The 20,009-nt window shown below is 33.1% G+C and overlaps 1 protein-coding gene across 8 annotated transcripts in view; it reads right to left on the reverse strand.

Moving 5' to 3' along the window:
- Window positions 1–20,009, reverse strand: part of MYH10 (myosin heavy chain 10) — a 192,231-nt gene that overhangs the window by 87,332 nt on the left and 84,890 nt on the right. For all 8 annotated transcript variants that reach the window (XM_031965494.1, XM_031965495.1, XM_031965500.1 and 5 more), the window contains 7 exons: window positions 19,097–19,160; window positions 12,474–12,572; window positions 11,523–11,666; window positions 10,613–10,708; window positions 6,201–6,319; window positions 4,458–4,610; window positions 2,660–2,833 (listed from right to left, as the gene is read on the reverse strand). In XM_031965494.1, the coding sequence (XP_031821354.1) occupies window positions 2,660–2,833; window positions 4,458–4,610; window positions 6,201–6,319; window positions 10,613–10,708; window positions 11,523–11,666; window positions 12,474–12,572; window positions 19,097–19,160 (849 nt within the window). The remainder of the gene's footprint in view (window positions 1–2,659; window positions 2,834–4,457; window positions 4,611–6,200; window positions 6,320–10,612; window positions 10,709–11,522; window positions 11,667–12,473; window positions 12,573–19,096; window positions 19,161–20,009) is intronic.

Raw genomic sequence — 20,009 nt, forward strand, 5'->3', positions numbered from 1 at the left:
AATGGGGACTAGACCTAACCTGTGATTTCACTGATATCGGGAACTCCATCTCAGTGAGCAAACTCCTTTTATCATAAAACTCATGGAGTTTGAGAGTTGTGAAGAAAATTAAGAAATTGAGTGACCTGCTCAGGATCATAGAACTAGCACACAACAGAAATAATACCATACTTTTGAGTCCTAGTTTGTAATCTTGGCCTTATCATGGAATGGCCTTGCTCATTCAGCAAATCCAATCAATGGCGAAATCTTTTCAAATTCCACAACATTTTTTACATCTGACCCCCTTATCTCTACTTACACATCTACCTAATCCTTAATTCACCTCCTTATCACTCTGTATCATATCACAATTGTTCCTCTATTAGTTCTCTGACTTGAGTCTTACACTAACTATGGAGCAACCTCCAAGCCTTTGTTTTGACTGTCCCCTGTGCCTGCAATAAACTCTCACCTCAATGAATCTCTTTTCTTCTCCAAGATAGAGTTTGAACATCATCTTTTATATAAAGTTTTTCTGACCTATCCCCAACTTAGAGACCATCTTTCAGAATTACTTAGGTAATTCTCTTTATTTTACATACTTTTAAATGTTCTTGTATGTATAAATTATATGTGTGTATGTGTGCACATACTTATTACTATCTCTCTTGTGAATAGAGATTTTCACTCACTTTGTGTGCTCCTATCTGATATTCAGTAGGTAATTAATAAATATTTGCTTATTGATTAAAATAGACCTTGAATGAAGAACCTGGGCCTTTGTGGCTCTGGATTTCTATTTACTACCATAAGGTAGCTATGCAATAATGATCTTTGATCATAGTTCTTTGAACCATAGTATGTTTCAAATTATTAACAAGGTTCCATTAGAGTTTATAATGATTCCTTGACGAAGTTGCATTATTCAAATCTGTACATATTTTCAATGGGCTGGAAAAAACTGTCAAATTTTACATAAATATAGCTTTCAGTAATGCACATCTGAATGCATGTAACAACTTCAGGGGACTCATTGTGTGCATTAATCAAGACTTAGCTGTAGTAACTTTCATGTTAAAAAAAAAAAAAAGACAAGTATAAAGTGATGGGGGAACCCTGAAATTGTCCTCTGACTTTGGGGGGAGAAGCCATAGGTCTTGAGAAATTCTCCTTGAACTCTTGAGAAACTCTCTGGGAGAGGCCCGCCTCAGGGAATCAAGATAAAGTGGCTTACCCTGTTATCCTGATGGGACTAGCTGCATCCTCTATTGAGCTGAAAATTAGTCCAGGACCACTCCTACTTAGCTTGAACTTAAGTGGTTTCATTCTACTGGAAATCTAGGCCTGGGGGCGGTAATTTCATTCAATTTAAACTTCAGTCTCAGATTTCCTATTAAAGGGCCATTTTAAACTCATTTCTTTGCAGAGGTCTGAAGTGGCACAGCTGCCTACCAGGACCCTTGCCTGCTGTGAAGAATCACCCTCTTCTCAGTGTTAATATCTCTGTTTATCTCTCTGCTAGGACTAACTTCTCAGTGCCAATAAAACTTTTTTTGCCAGTCAAACTTTTCCGGTTTGTGAATTCTTTCACATTGAATTTGTGCTGACCAAAAGGGGATTCTCATACCCCAACTCTCTGCACTGCCACTAACTGAATCAGGATTACAGAGGAAACTAATTATATCGCAATACAGTAAAAAAAATATTTTCAAGAAGATCAAGAACCCTGGATTAGGGAACTCTGGCTTAAGATAAATATGTTAAAATAAAAAAATTATGTCAGAAGCTCTAATTAATCAAGTGATCAGGAAGTACAAGGACATGATGTAATATAGCTTCTAGGGAGACAGCAATAATTTTAAGGTCTCCTGACCTTAGAGGGCTTCTGTTCTAACAATGTCAGTGATTCTAAATCACATCTAGATGACCTTGGCCTAAAGTTCCTTTCAACATCCAGATTTATGATTTGTGAATATATTAATAAAAAAAATTTTTTTTTTCTAAAAAAAGTCATCACATGAAGATGTAAAACAACCATTAGGAAATAGAACATTGTTTAGGAACTTCCAGGGCTGTTTTTCTCAAATAGAAACTGACTACTTGAAAAGAAATGAGCAAGAATGAATTAATTTGTTTCTAGCATTTCCTTCAATTATTTAAAAACATTCTGAAAAATGGTTTTCTGAGTCTATATTTAACATACCAGAATAAGAAAGGACTCTATCACACAAAAAAGGTTTAAGAATCTGTTATAATTTGCTAGAAGCAGTGAAATTGACTAACTAGGGTTAAGAATTACTCATTAAAAAAAAAATCAATATATAAGTCATTTCAGTCCTGTCCCATTCTCTCTGTGTCCCCATTTGGATTTTCTTGGCAGAGACACTGGAGTGGTTTGCTATTTCTGTCTCCAGTTTATTTTACAAATGAGGAACTGAAGCAAACTAGGTTAAATGTTCAGGGTCACAGAGAATTAGCATCTGAAATCAGAGTTGAAGCTTGAGTCTCCCTGATTCCAAGAATAGGGGAAGATTATGAGAAACTGCCGACTTAATAGGCTGCTGAAACTAACTATTAATATAAACTAAGTCTAGAATCCCATTTCTCATACTACTTCTTTAACTGCTACCTGAATGTGAATGAATATATAAAACTAAATAAAAATGAGCATTCTTACTGGTCGTTCTATTAAGTCAATACAGGGCTGCAGATCTAGTCCAAAATCAATGAAATTCCACTCAATGCCTTCTCGCTGGTATTCTTCTTGCTCAAGGACAAACATGGTATGATTGAACAATTGTTGTAGTTTCTCATTGGTATAGTTGATGCAGAGTTGCTCGAAGGAATTCAACTGTAAATAAGTGTTGAAAGAAGAATGAGGCTTGAAAGACCATGCTCCAAAAATAAAAACAAATATGCAGATTAAAAAGAGAGATTATATAACTAAGACCAATGTTAAATCACAAAATAGTGAAGGAGAATACAAGGTTACATCTTTCACAATTATAAATAAAGGAAGAACTTCTAGCATGACAAGATAAAAGAGATTATGAAAGCTTTGATTAAAAAAAAAGAAAGAAAATGGAAGTGCATCTAGATGACCTTGGCCTAAAGTTCCTTTCAACATTAAGATTTATGATTTGTGAATATATTTAAAAAAAAAAAAAAAAAAAAAAAAAAAGATCAGACAATATTGACCATGGACATTTGAAAGGCTTTTGAATAGAAAAATCAATGCTTCTAGAATGGGGGGGAGGGGACAACAGCAATTAGAGAAAAAATTTTAAATCAATCACAAATCACAAATAAAGTATGACAATCCAAATCTAAAGGGCACTGATAAATCCACAGGACTGAAACCATTCCAAAAGATAAATGATCAAATGGTTTTCAAAAGAAATATAACTTATTACCAACTATCCATAAGAAAAACTGATCAAAAACATTAATGGAAAAAAAACACAAATTAAAAAGCAATTCTAAGTTATCACCTCATATTGATCAAAATATCACAGTAGGTAAAAAGACAGAAAAATCCCATGTTGGAACAATTATGTGAAAGACAAGCCACAAATTCCATTCTGGTCAAACTGTGAATTAGCCAAACTATTCAGAAAGAAATTTTCAAGTTAAGTAAGATAATTACTAAGTTGTTAATATTAAGTAATAGATAGCATTTATTATAAGGATTATAATATACAAGTATCAGTACTATCCTTGACTTCTCACTATCTTTCACCTGAGTCTATCTAATTAATTACCAACTTTATTATTTTTACTTGCATAACATTTCTCACATTCAATTACTTCTCTCTATTGACACTTCTGTCACCTTAGTAGGTCCTTATAACTTTTTGCTTAGACTATAGCAAATAGCTTCTATAATTGATCCCTCTTCTTCAAAACTCTCTCTTTCCCATTTTATACATTTCTATTAAAACATTTACTTTAAGTGAAAATCTTACTCCTTGACTCAATGAATATTCCAGTAGCTTCTTATTGCTCCTGGGATAAAACATCAATTTCTTTCTCTCTCTTTTTTTTGTTGGCTGAGGCAATGGGGGTTAAGTGACTTGCCCAGGGTCACACAATTAGAAAGTATTAAAGTGTCTGAGGCCAGATTGAACTTAGGTCCTCCTGACTTCAGGAATGGTGCTTTATCCATTGTGCCACCTACCTGCCCCAAAATATCAATTTCTTTCAAATCCTTTCAAAATTTGACCTCAATCTATAGTCTAGGCTCAATGGTTATTACTCCCCCTCCTGAAAAAGCCAAAATGGTCTCTTTGTTGTTCCCCATATAGGGGAAGGGAAGAGAAGCTCTCCCACTTCACTTGCGGGTAACTATGATATCCAAGGTACTGGGGCAGGCATGATGCTGGAATCCTAACAGTTCAAGTTCAATATTAGCATGAAATGAGGTACTGATTGTTCACTAAACAAAAGTTATGATTTAAATTAATATTTTGAAATACCTCAAAAATTTCAAACCCAGCTATATCCAGAATTCCAATGAAAGATGCTCCTTGTCGTTTGGTTCTATCCAGAGCTTTATTAATTCGATGAACAAGCCAGCGAAAAAGACGTTCATAGGTAGCTTTTGCCAGTGCTTCTACAGCAAAATCAGCCTGAAAATGTAGCAAGCATTTAATCTGAGAACTTTCAAATGAACAGTAATAAATGATTTAAAAATTGAAGAGATTAACTTTTTTTTTTAAATCTCAAAACCATTACCCATTCAATAGCTTCATCACAGAAAAAATGAAGTTTGGTAAAACAGGTGATTAAAAAAGGTGATGAATTTAAAATGAAAGAACCTGTGTTCAAATTCCATCTTTGACCTTGGGCAAATCTTGTAACCTTTCTGGGCTTTAAGTTTCCTCATCTATGAAATAAGGTAGCTGGATTAGGAGTTCTCAAGTCTCTTCAAGCTGCACTTATTAAATCTTTGACTAAAGGCCTCTTTTGAATTTGTTTATTGATATAGGAAATTATCACAAATAACTGAAAACACGAATAACTGACAACTGGTTTGAGGACATGACTACATTCCACTAAATAAGGAAGCTAAGGGAAAGCACTTAAAACATGCTGTCAGTAGGAATATTCAAAAGTCCCCCATGGAGTTCCTTGTAGCTTTTATTAATAAGAACCAACATAATCAGAAAATTGGTTGGTTTTTCTTCAGAAAGGTCCCTTGCCCTTTTACTGAGCCAGGCTCTTAATGTCTCTTCTTGGTTGGCTGCACCAATTACTCTGGGTAAGGTTAACATTCTACCAAGGTTTGTACATCATCACAATATAAGCAAGATTCTATATGCCTGCAGGATAAGTTCCCAATGTACAAATTCATGTCATAATGTGAGAAAATAAGAGAGAGTAGATTTTTGTACAATTTCTGTAAAGAATACTGCCTGGATGTAGGGGGTCAAAACACTTAAGGATTGGCTTTGGTGTTTATGAGCTCCATGACACTGAGCAATCTATTTCCCCGTGTCAACTTCCCCATTTAAAAAATGGTGAAAATTACTTTCCTGTGTAATTGACAAGGCTCTGATGAATATAAAATATTATTTGATTAAGGTGAAGTAAACAAACAAAAAAATAAGGCCCTTGAAAAATCAGGCAAATTTTTGCAAATAAATATAACTAATAAAATGAAGAGGCAATGAATGTGACATAGTAGAGATCTGTGTTTGAATCCTGCCTATGTCAAATCATTTAATCTCTCAGTGTCCCAGATGCTTAGACTAAGTTTCAGAACAATTGCTTATGTTTATTGTAGAGCAAGTTTCCTCACCCCTTTTTAATACTGATGGAATCATGAAAGGAAAAAAAAAAAAAAAAAGCCAAAAAGAAACCAATTTCTTAGGCTTTGAAAAGTTTAAAAAAAAAAAAGTAGAAAGAACAGAGAGAGATTCAATACCATCTAGATCAGGGGTCCTCAAACTACGGCCTGCGGGCCAGATGCAGCAGCTGAGGACGTTTATCCCCATCACCCAGGGCTATAAAGTTTATTTAAAGGCCCACAAAACAAAGTTTTTGTTTTTACTATAGTCTGGTCCTCCAACAGTCTGAGGGACAGTGAACTGGTCCCCTATTTAAAAAGTTTGAGGACCTCTGATCTAGATAACTGAAATTTGTATTCTTTCAATGTTACATATGAAGAAGTGGGATCACTCAAAGAAAATACAAAAAAAATCTATTACTAAACTTACTTGTTCCTTAGTTTGGGCTTTCTGGACATAATCTCTGCCAACCTTGATCCGAGGAGTAAGGATGGCACGAGTAAATTCCATTACATTCATCCCCAGGAGATGACAGAGTTTCTGTGCAACTGAAATTTTAACAAGATTCAATCCTTAAAAATATTGTAAGCTCTGATTTATCATTTAATATTAATGACTGAAAAAACAACAACAACAAAAAAAACGCAACCACTTAATAAATCACATTGAAACAATCACAATAGTAACACTTCTCACTTCTGGCAGTCCAAGCATAGTTAGAACATCATTTAATAGGGACAAGAGTAAAGACCTACACTTGAAAAACATCAGTATTCACAAACATAGAATGAGGCAGATGTAATCAGACAACAAGATGTGTGTGGGGAATCTTAATACTTGGGAAGGTAAATGAGTCAAGAATGTGCTAGGAAAGTCATACTAAGCTTAAAAAGGATGTTTCTGGAACTGACATTTGGACTGACAGACCCAAAAAAACAGGTAAGAAAGAAAAATACAGAGTTGGATATAAATATTGGCAAAGAATAAGAAGTAAGAAATGGGAGGGAAAAAATAGACAAAATGGAAGACATTCCTAAAAAGTAAACAGTATTTTGGTATGATTGATTCGAGTAATCCTACATAATTTAATAAATACTCTTCTAATGAGCTTTTTCATGAGGAATAAATGACCTAGATCTTCAAAGTTCTGTTAAATTCTTGATACTGACAGGATTTCAAGTACAGGCTCAAAAAACAGACTTAGATGGACTAACTTAGCAACATTTTAAGATGTTCATCACAGAAAGGCAGGAGTTACTTTTAAATTGATTATTAAGGCAAAGGATGGTTCTGATGAACTTATCACAGTAAGACATTTTATATTTTTGTTGCTATTTGGCTATTTTTTATTTGTGTCCAACTATTTATAAAACTCTATCTGACTTGCCCAGAGTCACATAGCTAGTGTCTGATGCCAGATTTGAAGATGAGTCTTTCTCATTTTAGGCCTTGCACTCTACCCATGATACCAATCCCATATATTTTTGGGACTGGCAAAAGTGATATAAAAAGTATATGTAATAAATGTAAATACCGTAATGAATACTAGCTCCTTAGCTAATCTCAAATTGAGGACCTGTCTCTGACCCACACTAGTTATTCTACTCTGGGCTCAACTTCTCAGTACTTTTGGCAATTCTAAAAGATTCTAATTTCCAGAAAAAGTGCTGACTTTCCTTAGTAAAAGGAATTGCCTGATCCTACAGTCCCTTATGCCAACAAAATCATACATCCAATACTTATCACTAAAGTTTTATGCATCATCTCAAATTAAAAATGAACAAATGATAACTATTATAATTGTTACATTTAAATGGCAAAACTTGGCCTGGAATCCAGGTCTTCAAATTGTTAGATTGGTGCTCTGTATGGTATCACTGCTATAGGGGAAAAAATGAAAGTAGTCCAGTTACACTTTTTCATTTTCTAAAGCGGCTTAAATTTATTTTAAAATGGAAAAACCCTTCCTATTTTTCATTTCATGTCTTTAAAAAAAGCACAAAAATGGAGACCATGTGGCTATTGAGCAATTAACCTGAAAAGGTTGGAGTGTTTTAGTAAACTGCAAGCTCAACATGAGGATTAAAAAATTAGTATGGGAATAATGAAGCTACTTTGGTAGCTGTATCTTTCTATGTAAGATTCTTGCGCTTAAGCCATATTTAGAATATTGTGTTCTGTTCTAACTACCACAGTCTAAGAAAGACACTGACAAGTTAGAAAGCATTCATAGTTCTAGAGGAGGATAAACTAGCAGAATGAAGGACCCTGAGATCATGCCATATAAGAAGAGCTTGTCAGAACTAAGTATGGGTGGCTTTAAGATGACAGGCTTCCTAACAATAGGTACTCTTCTAAAGTTGGATATGCTTTCATGGTAAATGATATATTCCCACACACTGAAGGTAGTCTTTGTTATTCAAATATGAGTTGGACTAGGTGGCCCCCAAAATTCTTTCCTATTCTAAGAGTCTGAGATATGTTCAATAATTCTAAAGTTCTTAATTCTTAACATAATAACAAAAATTCAAGTCAATCATTTCACAGGGCAGTATGGAAGCATATTATAAATTTTTCACTTTCCAAAAAATATTAAGAAATATTTTTCCAGTCTAAATGCCCTTTCCAGGAGTGGCTCCTTATGTGAGTATGGTAATCAAGAGCAAAAGACTTTTTCCCTAATTTGGAACAAAGGATTTATCTTCTTGAAATTCTTTCTTTTTTATATTCTAGAAAGATCCAGACTGATGATCACTAAGGGTTAATGCTTGCATATCCATTTAGAAAGAATTAAGATATTGTCAAGTTATATAACTTTTTAAAATTTAGGACAAAGCATACTACAATGAGTAAATACACCTTTTACCAAAAAATCCACAATTTAAACTTTAAAAAATAAACAAAAATATCCACAAACAAAAATTGTACAAAGTTTGAAAGCTTATCTAAACTTTAAGACATTAAACAGCGAGGTGGCATAGTAAATAGAACTGGAGCACTTGGAGTCAGGAAGACTTCAGTTCTCAAACATTTACTTACTAGCTGTAAATCTGGGCAAGGTACTTAACTTCTGTTTGCCCCAGTTTCCCCATCTGTAAAATGGGTGTAATAATAGTGCTTATTCTCAAGGGTTATTGTGAGAATAAAATGAGATAACTGTAAAGTTCTTAGCACAGTGCTAGATATGTAGTAAGCATTATATAATGTAAGCTGTAATAATAATTATTCATTTCTAAATATGAAGCAGTAGACCTCAAAACAAAACTGCTATGCACTCACAAGGAACTAAGGATAAAAGCTTAGCATCAATATATGTTTATAACAAAAAAAGTTTGAAAATACATTTTTATTTTCTTCTCCTCTGCAGATCCTGAGAAGATAATGGAAGGCAAGAAAACAATCAACCCAAGTACATTAATTATCTACCTATGAGTCACTGAAAGACTCCAACTATCATCGGAACAGTGATTTAGACTAAAACTAGAAGAGGCCTCTGTGAACAAATTCAGTGCTCTCTTCCAGATGAGAAATTTCAGTTATACAAAGAGTAAGCTGGATGTCCATCAGTTGGAGATGGATGTCCATCAGTTGGAGAATGGCTGAATAAATTGTGGTATATGAAAATTATGGAATATTACTGTTCTGTAAGAAATGACCAACAGGATGATTTCAGAAAGGCCTGGAGAGACCTTACACGAACTGATGCTGAGTGAAATGAGCAGGACCAGGAGATCATTATATACTTCAACAACAATACTATATGATGACCAGTTCTGATGGACCTGGCCATCCTCAGCAACGAGATCAACCAAATCATTTCTAATGGAGCAGTAATGAACTGAACTAGCTATACCCAGAAAGAACTCTGGGAGATGACTAAAAACCATTACATTGAATTCCCAATCCCTATATTTATGCACACCTGCATTTTTGATTTCCTTCACAAGCTAATTGTACAATAATTCAGAGTCTGATTCTTTTTGTACAGCAAAATAATGTTTTGGTCATGTATACTTATTATGTATCTAAGTTATATTTTAATATATTTAACATCTACTGGTCATCCTGCCATTTAGGGGAGGGGGTGGGGGGGTAAGAGGTGAAAAATTGGAACAAGAGGTTTGGCAATTGTTAATGCTGTAAAGTTACCCATGTATATATCCTGTAAATAAAAGGCTATTAAATTATAAAAAAAAAAAAAAAAAAAAGAGTAAGCAGTGTATCTTGAGCTAAACTTGATTGAGCTCTGCTCTATGGTGCATGAATATGAAGAAATGAACTACTAAAGAAAATGAAATAATCTAGGCTAGTATATTTCTTTCAATCCTGAGAAATACTCAAATAATCATATACTGAATAATTTAAAAACAAAGAATTTTGTAATTGACAATCCACAAGATTGGAATAAGAAGCAAGTGAAGCATCAAGGGAAAAGACAAGTCTCTTAAAAACAGACTCATAAAAGTATTAAGCTATGACTTAAGGACCACAAATGTAGGGCAGGTTTTTAAGGAGCTTCTTTTTAAGAAGGTATGTTTCTAGACTCAGAACTAAATCTAAAGAAGTGTCAAGTAACTTGATAAAGGGAGTTTCCTAAAAGTAATGAAATCACAAGTCTGATCTTTATCCTTATTTAAGTGATATCGTAAAAATTTCCCTAAGTTACTGATATTTAAGTTCTGTAATTTGTTTTTAGCATTTCTGTGCCACAAATAATAGATATCTATATGTAAAAACTGTGATGACTATTTTTGGAAGACACTGGGAAAGAAAAAACAAATTGCATCTCATATTTACTATCATGTTTTATAATCAAAATTAAAATGATTTCATTAGGTTACCTGTGTTTTCTGGCATGGAAGCTTGATCAGTATTCCTTTCTTTTTTAAAAGAGATGTTTCCAAACTGTAGCACTGAAGACACTACTTTAAGCATTGCTATGTTAAAAGACAAATGCATGAAGTATTCATGAAACATTTTTTAAATCAAATTGAGCTAGTGATATTCAAATTAGTTCCAAAATTTGTCAATGCTATTTCTTATGCTTATAATTCCTGTTAAAGGTTAGTAAGCCCAAAGCTTTAAGAAAAAAAAAAAAGCCAATGATTTTTTGCCAGTCATATCCCATTTTAGAACTATTCAATACATTTAAAAAAAAATTTAAGAATTTACCACCTAGAAATACAACAAACTATAGTAACATGAAAAATAGGAATTCCTATTTATAAACACTTACAGGCTATGAGGAGGATAAATACACACACAGATCAATGGGTATAAAAGTTTTGTTAAAGCACAGGAGAACTCCTTTTGAGTTTCCAAGGGAACTTTTAAAAAAGTATTTGAGGAAAACATGAGGAGAGATCACTTTCAGCTCAGAAAGCTCAGATATAGCCCCTTAGCTGTATAGGATACATCATTGTATAGAGAGATGTCAAGTTCAGGGAAAATTTAGCCTTCCAGTTTGGGTTTTTAATGAGAGAGGAGACATAGAATTAATGAAGGGGAGTGACTTGAATTTAAAATGGAAAGGGAGGGTAGAAAGAGTGTGGAGGGCTTAACTCCAGGAAAATAATGATTTCTATTTATCCTAGAAGCAACAAGGAGGCATTGAAGGTTTTTGAGGTGGAAAGTGACATGGTCAGACCTGTGCTTTAGGAAGATTATTTTGGCAGCTTTGTGAAGGTTTGATTGACCAATGTTTAAAAGTTCTACTGAAGTGCACATTGGATCTACAGATCCCACACATACACAAGATTTCATCATGAGAGAAGCCCATTATATGCATCGCTTCCATTGTCTCTTGAAAGTTATCTTTGTCTTGCTGTCCAGGAATAGGAATGTAGCCATTGGATAAAAATCTATAGTTATTAAATCCTTCAAGAAGCAAGTCAGCTGAGAGAAAAACAAAATAAAACAAATTTTTAGCTATTATACATAAATGGACAATCATTTACTTCAGAATTTGAAATGAACTATAACTACAGCATAACAGATTATCACTGTCTCAATTGTTCTTTTCCAATTTTAATATGTAATCATCTATAACTTTATAGATAGCAGAATTCAAAACATTAATCTTTACATAACCTCTTCAGTCACTCATCACTGACCTCTCTATATACATGACTATATTCCAGTATCTATTTTAGGTACTCATAAATAATTTATTTTGAAATGGAAGCAATATCATGAATATCACCTGACTAAAGCAAAGCACTAGTTGAAAAGCCATCTGTTTCTCCTCCCTAGCATTTCATGTTGTCTTTTTATTCACTTTTAAAGCCATATCACAGAAAATACACAAGTTTTAAAAGAAAAAATCTAAACTTTATATTTGCACTATCTTCATAAAGATTTTAATTTATTTTATGTAACTGAAACTTGGAAACACTTAAAACCTTTAACCTAACAAAGTCTATGTATACTCTAAAAAACCCAATATATGTTCTGGCCTAAACAATTACTTAAAAAACAAGCTTTAAATTTTGTTTTAGAAATGGAAAATACCATATAGAGCAGCCATCTATTATCACATGGGACAACACTTTGTCTTTTTGTTTTATTTCTAAAAAGTATAATCGCAGTAAACCTCGAGCCTTGACTTTTCTAAAGAGAAATGGCTGAATTCTATTATTAAATTTTTAAAATCTGAATAAAAAACTTGAAACTCTTTGCTATTTTTATACATTGGTAACTTACACTTTAGATGTTCTCCTGCTCCAGATAGCAGTTGGTAAAATATGTGAAATGTACGTTCATCTTTAGCTTGACGAACTGCTCGAGATTTTTCCAAAAGATCTGAGTTACAACAGTTAAGAACTAAACATGCTGAAAGGTAATAAGTTCTATTAACAGTGTCAGTATCCCCTAATAATGAAAGCTAAAATGAAAATTTATTTTCATATGACAAATGCTATTGTAGCCAACTTGTATTTCAGACTACTTTCTTCATTCAGTCATTAGGCTGGAAGAATCCAAAGTCCAGTCAACCCTGAAATGAAGGCTATCATGTAATTACTTACAATACTTGTGTCTACTTACATCTTAGGGGGAGGAAGAGAGGAAAAGAAAGGAAGGAGGGGAAGGGAAAGGAAAGGAGGAGGGAAAAGAAGAGGCAGGAGGAGAGGGGAAGGAAGAAGAAAAAGGAGAGAGAAAGAGGGAGAGGAAGGGAGAGGGAAAGGCAGAGGAAGAGAGGGAGTGAGAATACAATAGCCTTCCCCTGTGGTTTTTAGGAAGTGTGAGGGGTTTTCTTTTTGTCATTTCAAAACCACTGGATCTCTTATAAATTAATGAGAAAGAAATTGGGCCTACATGATTTGGACGCTGATAGGCAGTGGAAACTTCTATGATAGTTCACTTGGTTAAAAAAAACTTCCTACTACCATAAAATATGCCTCCCCACCCTCCCAAAAAAAGACTTTGCTTCCTTTGAATAATTGTTACGGTAATATCAGTAAAGCAAAGGGGATTATTTTATTCATAATAGCTTTCCAGAAAGGACTCCACCAATAACCCATTTCTTTGCCTGCCTTTCCCCAATCCCTTCAATATTTCCTATTCCCATTTTTATCATATTTATAAATTTTCCAATTTATTGAGATGAAATCTCAACTATTTCAATTTGCATTTCTATTATCACTGATAAACTGAATTTGAGCAAAATTTCAAATAGTCTTTAATATTTTCCAATATCCTTTGATCATTTCTCTACTGGGAATAGCTTTTAGTCTTAAATATATAACTATATATATAAAATCTATATAACTTGAACTATATACTTAACAGAATATTTTTTCTATTATCCATTAATAATAAAAAAATCTTTTTATTGACAGCTTCCTTCATATTCTATATAGACTGATTCAATTCATACAAAAACTTTTAAATTTTATATTATTAGAACTATGTAATAACCTCTAGGTCCAAACCAATAACTAGAATAAAACCATTTAAACGGCATCACTAGAACTCTAAGAGACAAATACTATTATTACACCAATTTTTACAGATGAGGAAACTGAGGCAAACAAGCTAGGTAGCTTGCCCAAGGTCATAAAGATAGTGTCTGAGATTTGAACTCAAACCTTAACTGACTCTTGGTGTACTGATTTATTAGTGCACTACCTCACTGCCCCAGATCTTGTTCAATTATAATATGACTTTTGATAATCAAGTCATATATGCTCTTTGAGTTTACTGTCGTATATGATGTAAGCTACAGATCTAAACCTAACTTTGTCAAAACTATTTTCAAGGCTGCCCAGCAATTCTTCTCCAATACATAATTCTTACCCAAACTATCATCTTTCTCAGAGCTGCATTCAATTGTTTCCAGGTTCTTCTTATCTAGTTTGTTCCACAAATTTACTTTTGTTTTTGTAATCCAGTGTCAACTAGTCTAATGATGATTGCTTTAGACTAGTGGTTCTCAAACCTTTGTTCTCAGTATCTTCATGTTGTTTAAAAAAAACTATCAAGGATCTGTTCAAAGAGTTTTTGTTCACATGGGTTATATTTATAGCTATTTACTATATTAGAAATAAAAAAAAAATTTTTGAATTTGTAGATCCTGTGAAAGGGTTTCAGAGACCCCAACAATTCTTTGGACTACACTTTGAGGACCACTGCTTTAGACTATGACCTATGATCTGAAAATGAAATTCCTCATCATTCCCAAATTTTTCAGTTTCCCTTGAGATTTTAGGACTTTTTAATTTTTCTAGATAAATTGCTAATCCTATGACAAACTCTATAGAAGTATTCTCTGAATACAGTTTGACTGATATGAGCAGTTAATTTATACATCAATAATGAGCATGGATGATTTCTCTTGATTATAAAACATAGTTCTTTATTTCTTTATAGATAATGAATGGAAAACTAGATTGAAAATATAGAAGATCCAAGTTTAAAAACTGCCTTTGACCCCTCTTGGTTGTGAGATCCTGGGATTTAACTTAACTTCTCAGGACTTGAGCTATCTCTCAAAAGAAGATGCTTTCACCAGCAAATCAATTATCTCCCTGGAATTATTTCTTCCCAATGAAATCTCAGATCCACTTATCTCCTTATAATTCTAAGGAACATTTTGGAATTATTTTTAATGGGACTTCCCTTTCTATTTTTTTTTCCTTTGGAGTTTGTCCTTACCATACAGAAATCTCAATTTTGTTGGTTTTATTTTATATACTGTTACTTTCTTGAAGTTGTTTGTTTCTTTATTAGATTTCCAGGATTTTATAAGTAAATCATTTTATAATTAGTGAGGAATAAATTTGACTCCCCTCCCTTTGTATATCATCATGCCCTCAATTTCTCTTAATGTATCATATGCTTTTCTAAAGCAATTATAAATCTAACAATGGGTAATGAGCTACTATTGCTATATCTGCTGGAGAAGATTAGCTGTAACATATAATACTATGCTTTTTTATTATTTTTATAAAGGTCTTCTATTTATGCACAAATGAATTACATTGCCTACAAGTTATTCAATGTCTATAACCATCTTACAGTTTGGGACAATTTCCTCATGATTTGAATGATAATGGAAGCACCAGGAAAACAATCGGTTCCCTTGCTTGAATCCCTGGTACAAATCCAATGTGATCACAGTAATTTTGGGGACATACTACTATAGACTTTTTGCCAGGGCTTTATTAAAAATTTTAAAAACATGAATATTAATTATATTCTCCATTTTAACCTCCCACAATCTAAGGCCTATGTTTGACTCAGAAAAGGAAATCGGGAAAAGATTTTCTTTCTTAATTTGAGAATAATTTATATGACAGTAATTGACACAATTCTCAGAATCAAATTATCATGGAATATGAGAAGTTGAGCGCACCTTAGCAGCTGTCTATTCAATAGGTGGCTGACTTAACATATATGAAAACCTTCAAGGAAGGGGAACCTACCATCTTCACAGTAAACCCATTCTCACTTTGGGGTTAAGTTTAAGTCTTAGAAGGTTCTTCTGACATCAAATCTAAATTAGGCTCCTTTTAACTTCCATTTGTTCTTTCTGGAGTCACACAGAACAAGTCAAATCCCTCTGACGACAATCCTTTAAATACTTGAGTACACTGGCCATGCCATGAGTCATCTCTTCCCCAGGTTCAACATGCCTAATTTTTATCTCTATGACAAGTGCACTTGAGGCTCTTCCTTTAAAGTTCTACTTGCTTTTCTCCAGATACTCTCCAACCAAACATTGGTGCCTAGAACTGAACAAGATACCCTAAGAAATCTTTACTTCAGAGAAGTCTCTTCATTTCCTACTTTAGTAAAAAAAGACAAGAGAATAATCTAGCAAAATCTGTTCATGAATCATATGGTTCATGAACCAAATTATCGTGGCTCTTTGTAACTAACATTTCTCAATCTAGACAATTGATCCTTTAACAATCCATTCCAGAATTTTCCCAGTTTTTTCTACAAATCTATTCCTTCTCAGGAATTTTGGAGCATTCAGTTCAAATGCTTTTGCTTAAATTAAATATCTATGTTATAATTTGGTTATTTTGGATTTTGATTCTGCTTCACCTTTTAAAGTTAGCCAATTCTACAATTTCTTCTTTAGCCCATTCATTATTCTTATTATTCTGAAATCTCCTTTATATCTTTGATTGTGTTCTTATTGCCAATAAATGTTTTTTATTGTGCTATTTTTACTTATGTAAAGGATGTGCTCATATTTGTTTTTTTCACACTTATTTACAATTTTTCTATGGCCATTTATTTTTTTCCATTTTTCTAAGACATGGTGCTGAGAAACATATATTCTTATTATCTTTTTTCTTCCATATTTTTCCATTAGATTAGCTAAATACTTTTTAATTTTGTTGATATAGTTTTATTGTCCTTGTTTTCCCATTAATTTTCCTCTAATTTTCAAAATTATCTCCAAACAAAAGTGACTTCTTTCCTTTATATCTGTACTTAATTATTTCTATTTTGGGGGAACTTTACAAATTGAATATTCCATTCATAACTTTGACTAGGGGGGAAGGGAGAAGAATTACAATACCCAAGAATGACTCAAATGCCATTTTCTTGATTGTTCATTCTTTTTCATTTATGATTAAACCATTATGAATAGTATGACAACAAGAAACGTGCATTTATTAAATGCCTTTTAAACAAGAGGCATTCTAAACGTAAGAAGTGCTTAGTAAAAATCCCTACTCTCAAGGAGCTCACAGTCTAATGAGATAACATGCAAACACTATGTATAAACAAAATTTGTAGAGGATTAATTGGAGATAAACAATGGAGGAATGAAATGGAAGGCATAAGATCATATGGATCAGGAAAGGCTTCTTGTAGGTGGTCAGGTGTTATCTGAGGCTTGAAGGAAATCTGATGAAGGAGGACATAATTCCAGGTATAAAGGACAGTGAGTGAAAATACACAGAGTTGAGAGGTAGTGTCTGATTCAAGGTACAGTAAGGAGCCAGCTATCACTAGATGACACAATATATGGAAGAGAGTATTGTGTAAAAAGATTAGAAGGTAGTTAGTTAGGTTAGGGCCCAAGGTATGAAGAGCTTTAAAAGTCAGAGGATTTTATATTTGATCCTAAAATAGGGACTATTTTACTGAAGTTTACTTAATAATGGAATGACATGAGATATCACTGCAATTTAGGAATATCACTTTGACAATGGAATGGACAAATGGCCTGAAGTAGGAGGACACTTGAGGGAGGGAGTCAGCTATTAAAATAGTCCAGGCATGAGGTGATAAGGGCTTGTAATTGGATGACGACAATATAAAGAGAGAAGGAGCCTTATATAAGAAATGTTACAAAAGCAGAATTTGGGGTTAGGCTGGAACATTTTTTTTTGAGGGGAGGGGAATGTAATATATATTCTCTTCAGTGATATCACAACAATGTTGGCCCCTTTATTTCATTAGTGGGTTCATTAAATCATCATTAAAATTGACTGCCACTTATCTTGGGAGTTTCTAGGTTTTTTTCTGGTGGGTTATACTTATTTTCTTGTTTATTTCTTCTATTTTCTCCATTCTATATATCTCCAATTTATGGACACTTTTCTGTCCATATTTTTCTTTCTACATGACAATATTCAAGTTTTAATTTGCAATACTCCTCTGGAATACCTATGAACCTTAAGTTGTTTCTGTATACCCTATCTACAAGGTCATAATCTTTGGTTTGTACAGAATTCATGTATTCTTTTAAAATTACTGCCCTTAACTTCTCTACAGAAAATTTTCTGCTACTTGTATATGTGCTCCAAATCTGTTAAATTTTCTTGTCTAAAAAGAGCTTCCTAAAGTGTTTATTATTTTTTAATATTCTATTTTAAAAATAAACTGCACTGGCATCTCTAGTATTTGTTCCTAATTTCTCCTTGAATGAATTATTTTCTCTCTATTGAATAGTAAGACGCCTTTTACTGCTGCTCCTTGATCTCTGAGGTAGTTTCCTTTCTACTATAACATTTGTTAAGAAAGTTTTGTATCCTATTTAAGGGTTTAATCCATTCTTCCTTCTGGTTTTAGGATCCCCTTTATGTTGAATTGTCTGCCATGTGCTGAGTTTTTATAGAACTTTTTTAACAGGAACTTTTCACTATCAAACATTACTATAAAATTATCACACAATCTTTTAGAATCAATTATAAATCTTTAATTTCAATTTTTAATAGCCTTGGTGACATGTTTTATTTTTCCTTCTAGCTTTTTGTGAGCTTCAATGTTTGGGTCATTTTTAAAATATATACTTTGCAGGTTATTACCCAAAAAAAGCATTTCAAAAATCTTAAATTGCAACAAAGTAAACAAATATATGGGAACTTGTGGGAGAGCAGATGTACGATTTTACTAGTATATAGGTAGTGAGAAAACCCTAATGAAGATAGGCACTTGCTCTACAATTTATAGTCTAAAGAAGCTGACTGAATGCTGAGATGAAAAGTGACTTGCTAAAGATCACACAAGATCTTCTTAACTTCCTGTTCACAGCTTTTCATACATGAGAACACACTGTCTCAAAAGTATTATTACAACTAGGTACATTATTAGAACAACTTTAAGTTAATATATTACCAAGGCTTCTTTCAAAAAACATCTTGACATCGGGGATTGATGGTTCAATTAGGAACTAAAGATTTGCATGGGAAAATTTTATACATACCCATTTTATCCAACTGGTAAAATATATCTGACATAAATATTTAAAGTACTTCTAAAAATAACCCACACAATCAGCCATTACAATTACTTATACCTTATAACAATAAACAAAAAAAAAATTATTCAAGCATTGATATACCAAAGAAATAGGATACATGTCTCGATGTTGGCTCCAACGATATAACCAGTCACATCAAAGTTAATCCGTATAAACTTGCCCTGAAAGTAAGTTAAAGAGCTAAGTTACAGTCATCAGTATCAATATTAATAGAAATTCCTACTGTAATTCATTTTCTTAGCATTAATGTTTTCTTTCAGGAGTATTGTAATTACCACACATTAGACCTATCATTTCTAATGAAAGGATGGTTTTCTTCATGCCTCTTATGTTTCAAGTCATATACAGGTATTTTTATATAAATACATATAAAAATAAGAGGGAAGGGGGGAACAGAGAGGGAAGGAGAGGAAGAAGGAAGGAGGAGGGAGGGAGAGAGAGAGAGAAAGAGGGAATGTGTGTGTGTGATTGTTTCTGTATGTGTTCAAAGAGTTAGAGGGAACTTCAGGAGTCATCAAATGCAACACAACCTGATTTTACAAATAAAGTTAATTGAGGACCAAAGAAGGCAAAATCACATAGGTGTTAAGTGGCTTGGATAGACTTCATAATACTAAGTCTATAACTCTTATAACTCACCTCAAAAATAAATTTGCATATAGGCATGTCAGTATGCATGCACACAAAGAAATAATTTTATTTTATAATAATCATAATTAATGATTAATTGATAATCCATCTACTAATAAACAAGTTATCAAAAACTTACCCAGAATAATATTAAAGGATCACAGGTATGCATTTCAATATACAACATGTCTCCTTACTATATCATATTGTGACTTCCTCCTAAGGATAATTTCTGCCTCAGTGACCTGATCTTTCTTACTTTTCAATGATCAGTCTAGACAGTTTTATTCCTATCTATTGCACTGCTCCTTCTACTCATTCATTGGTACATTATTCTTATCATACCCACAATATGTGCAGAATTGAGAAAGTATTCTGGG

This window comes from Sarcophilus harrisii, chromosome 4 (genome assembly GCF_902635505.1).
Source record: "Sarcophilus harrisii chromosome 4, mSarHar1.11, whole genome shotgun sequence".
Taxonomy (NCBI): domain Eukaryota; kingdom Metazoa; phylum Chordata; class Mammalia; order Dasyuromorphia; family Dasyuridae; genus Sarcophilus; species Sarcophilus harrisii.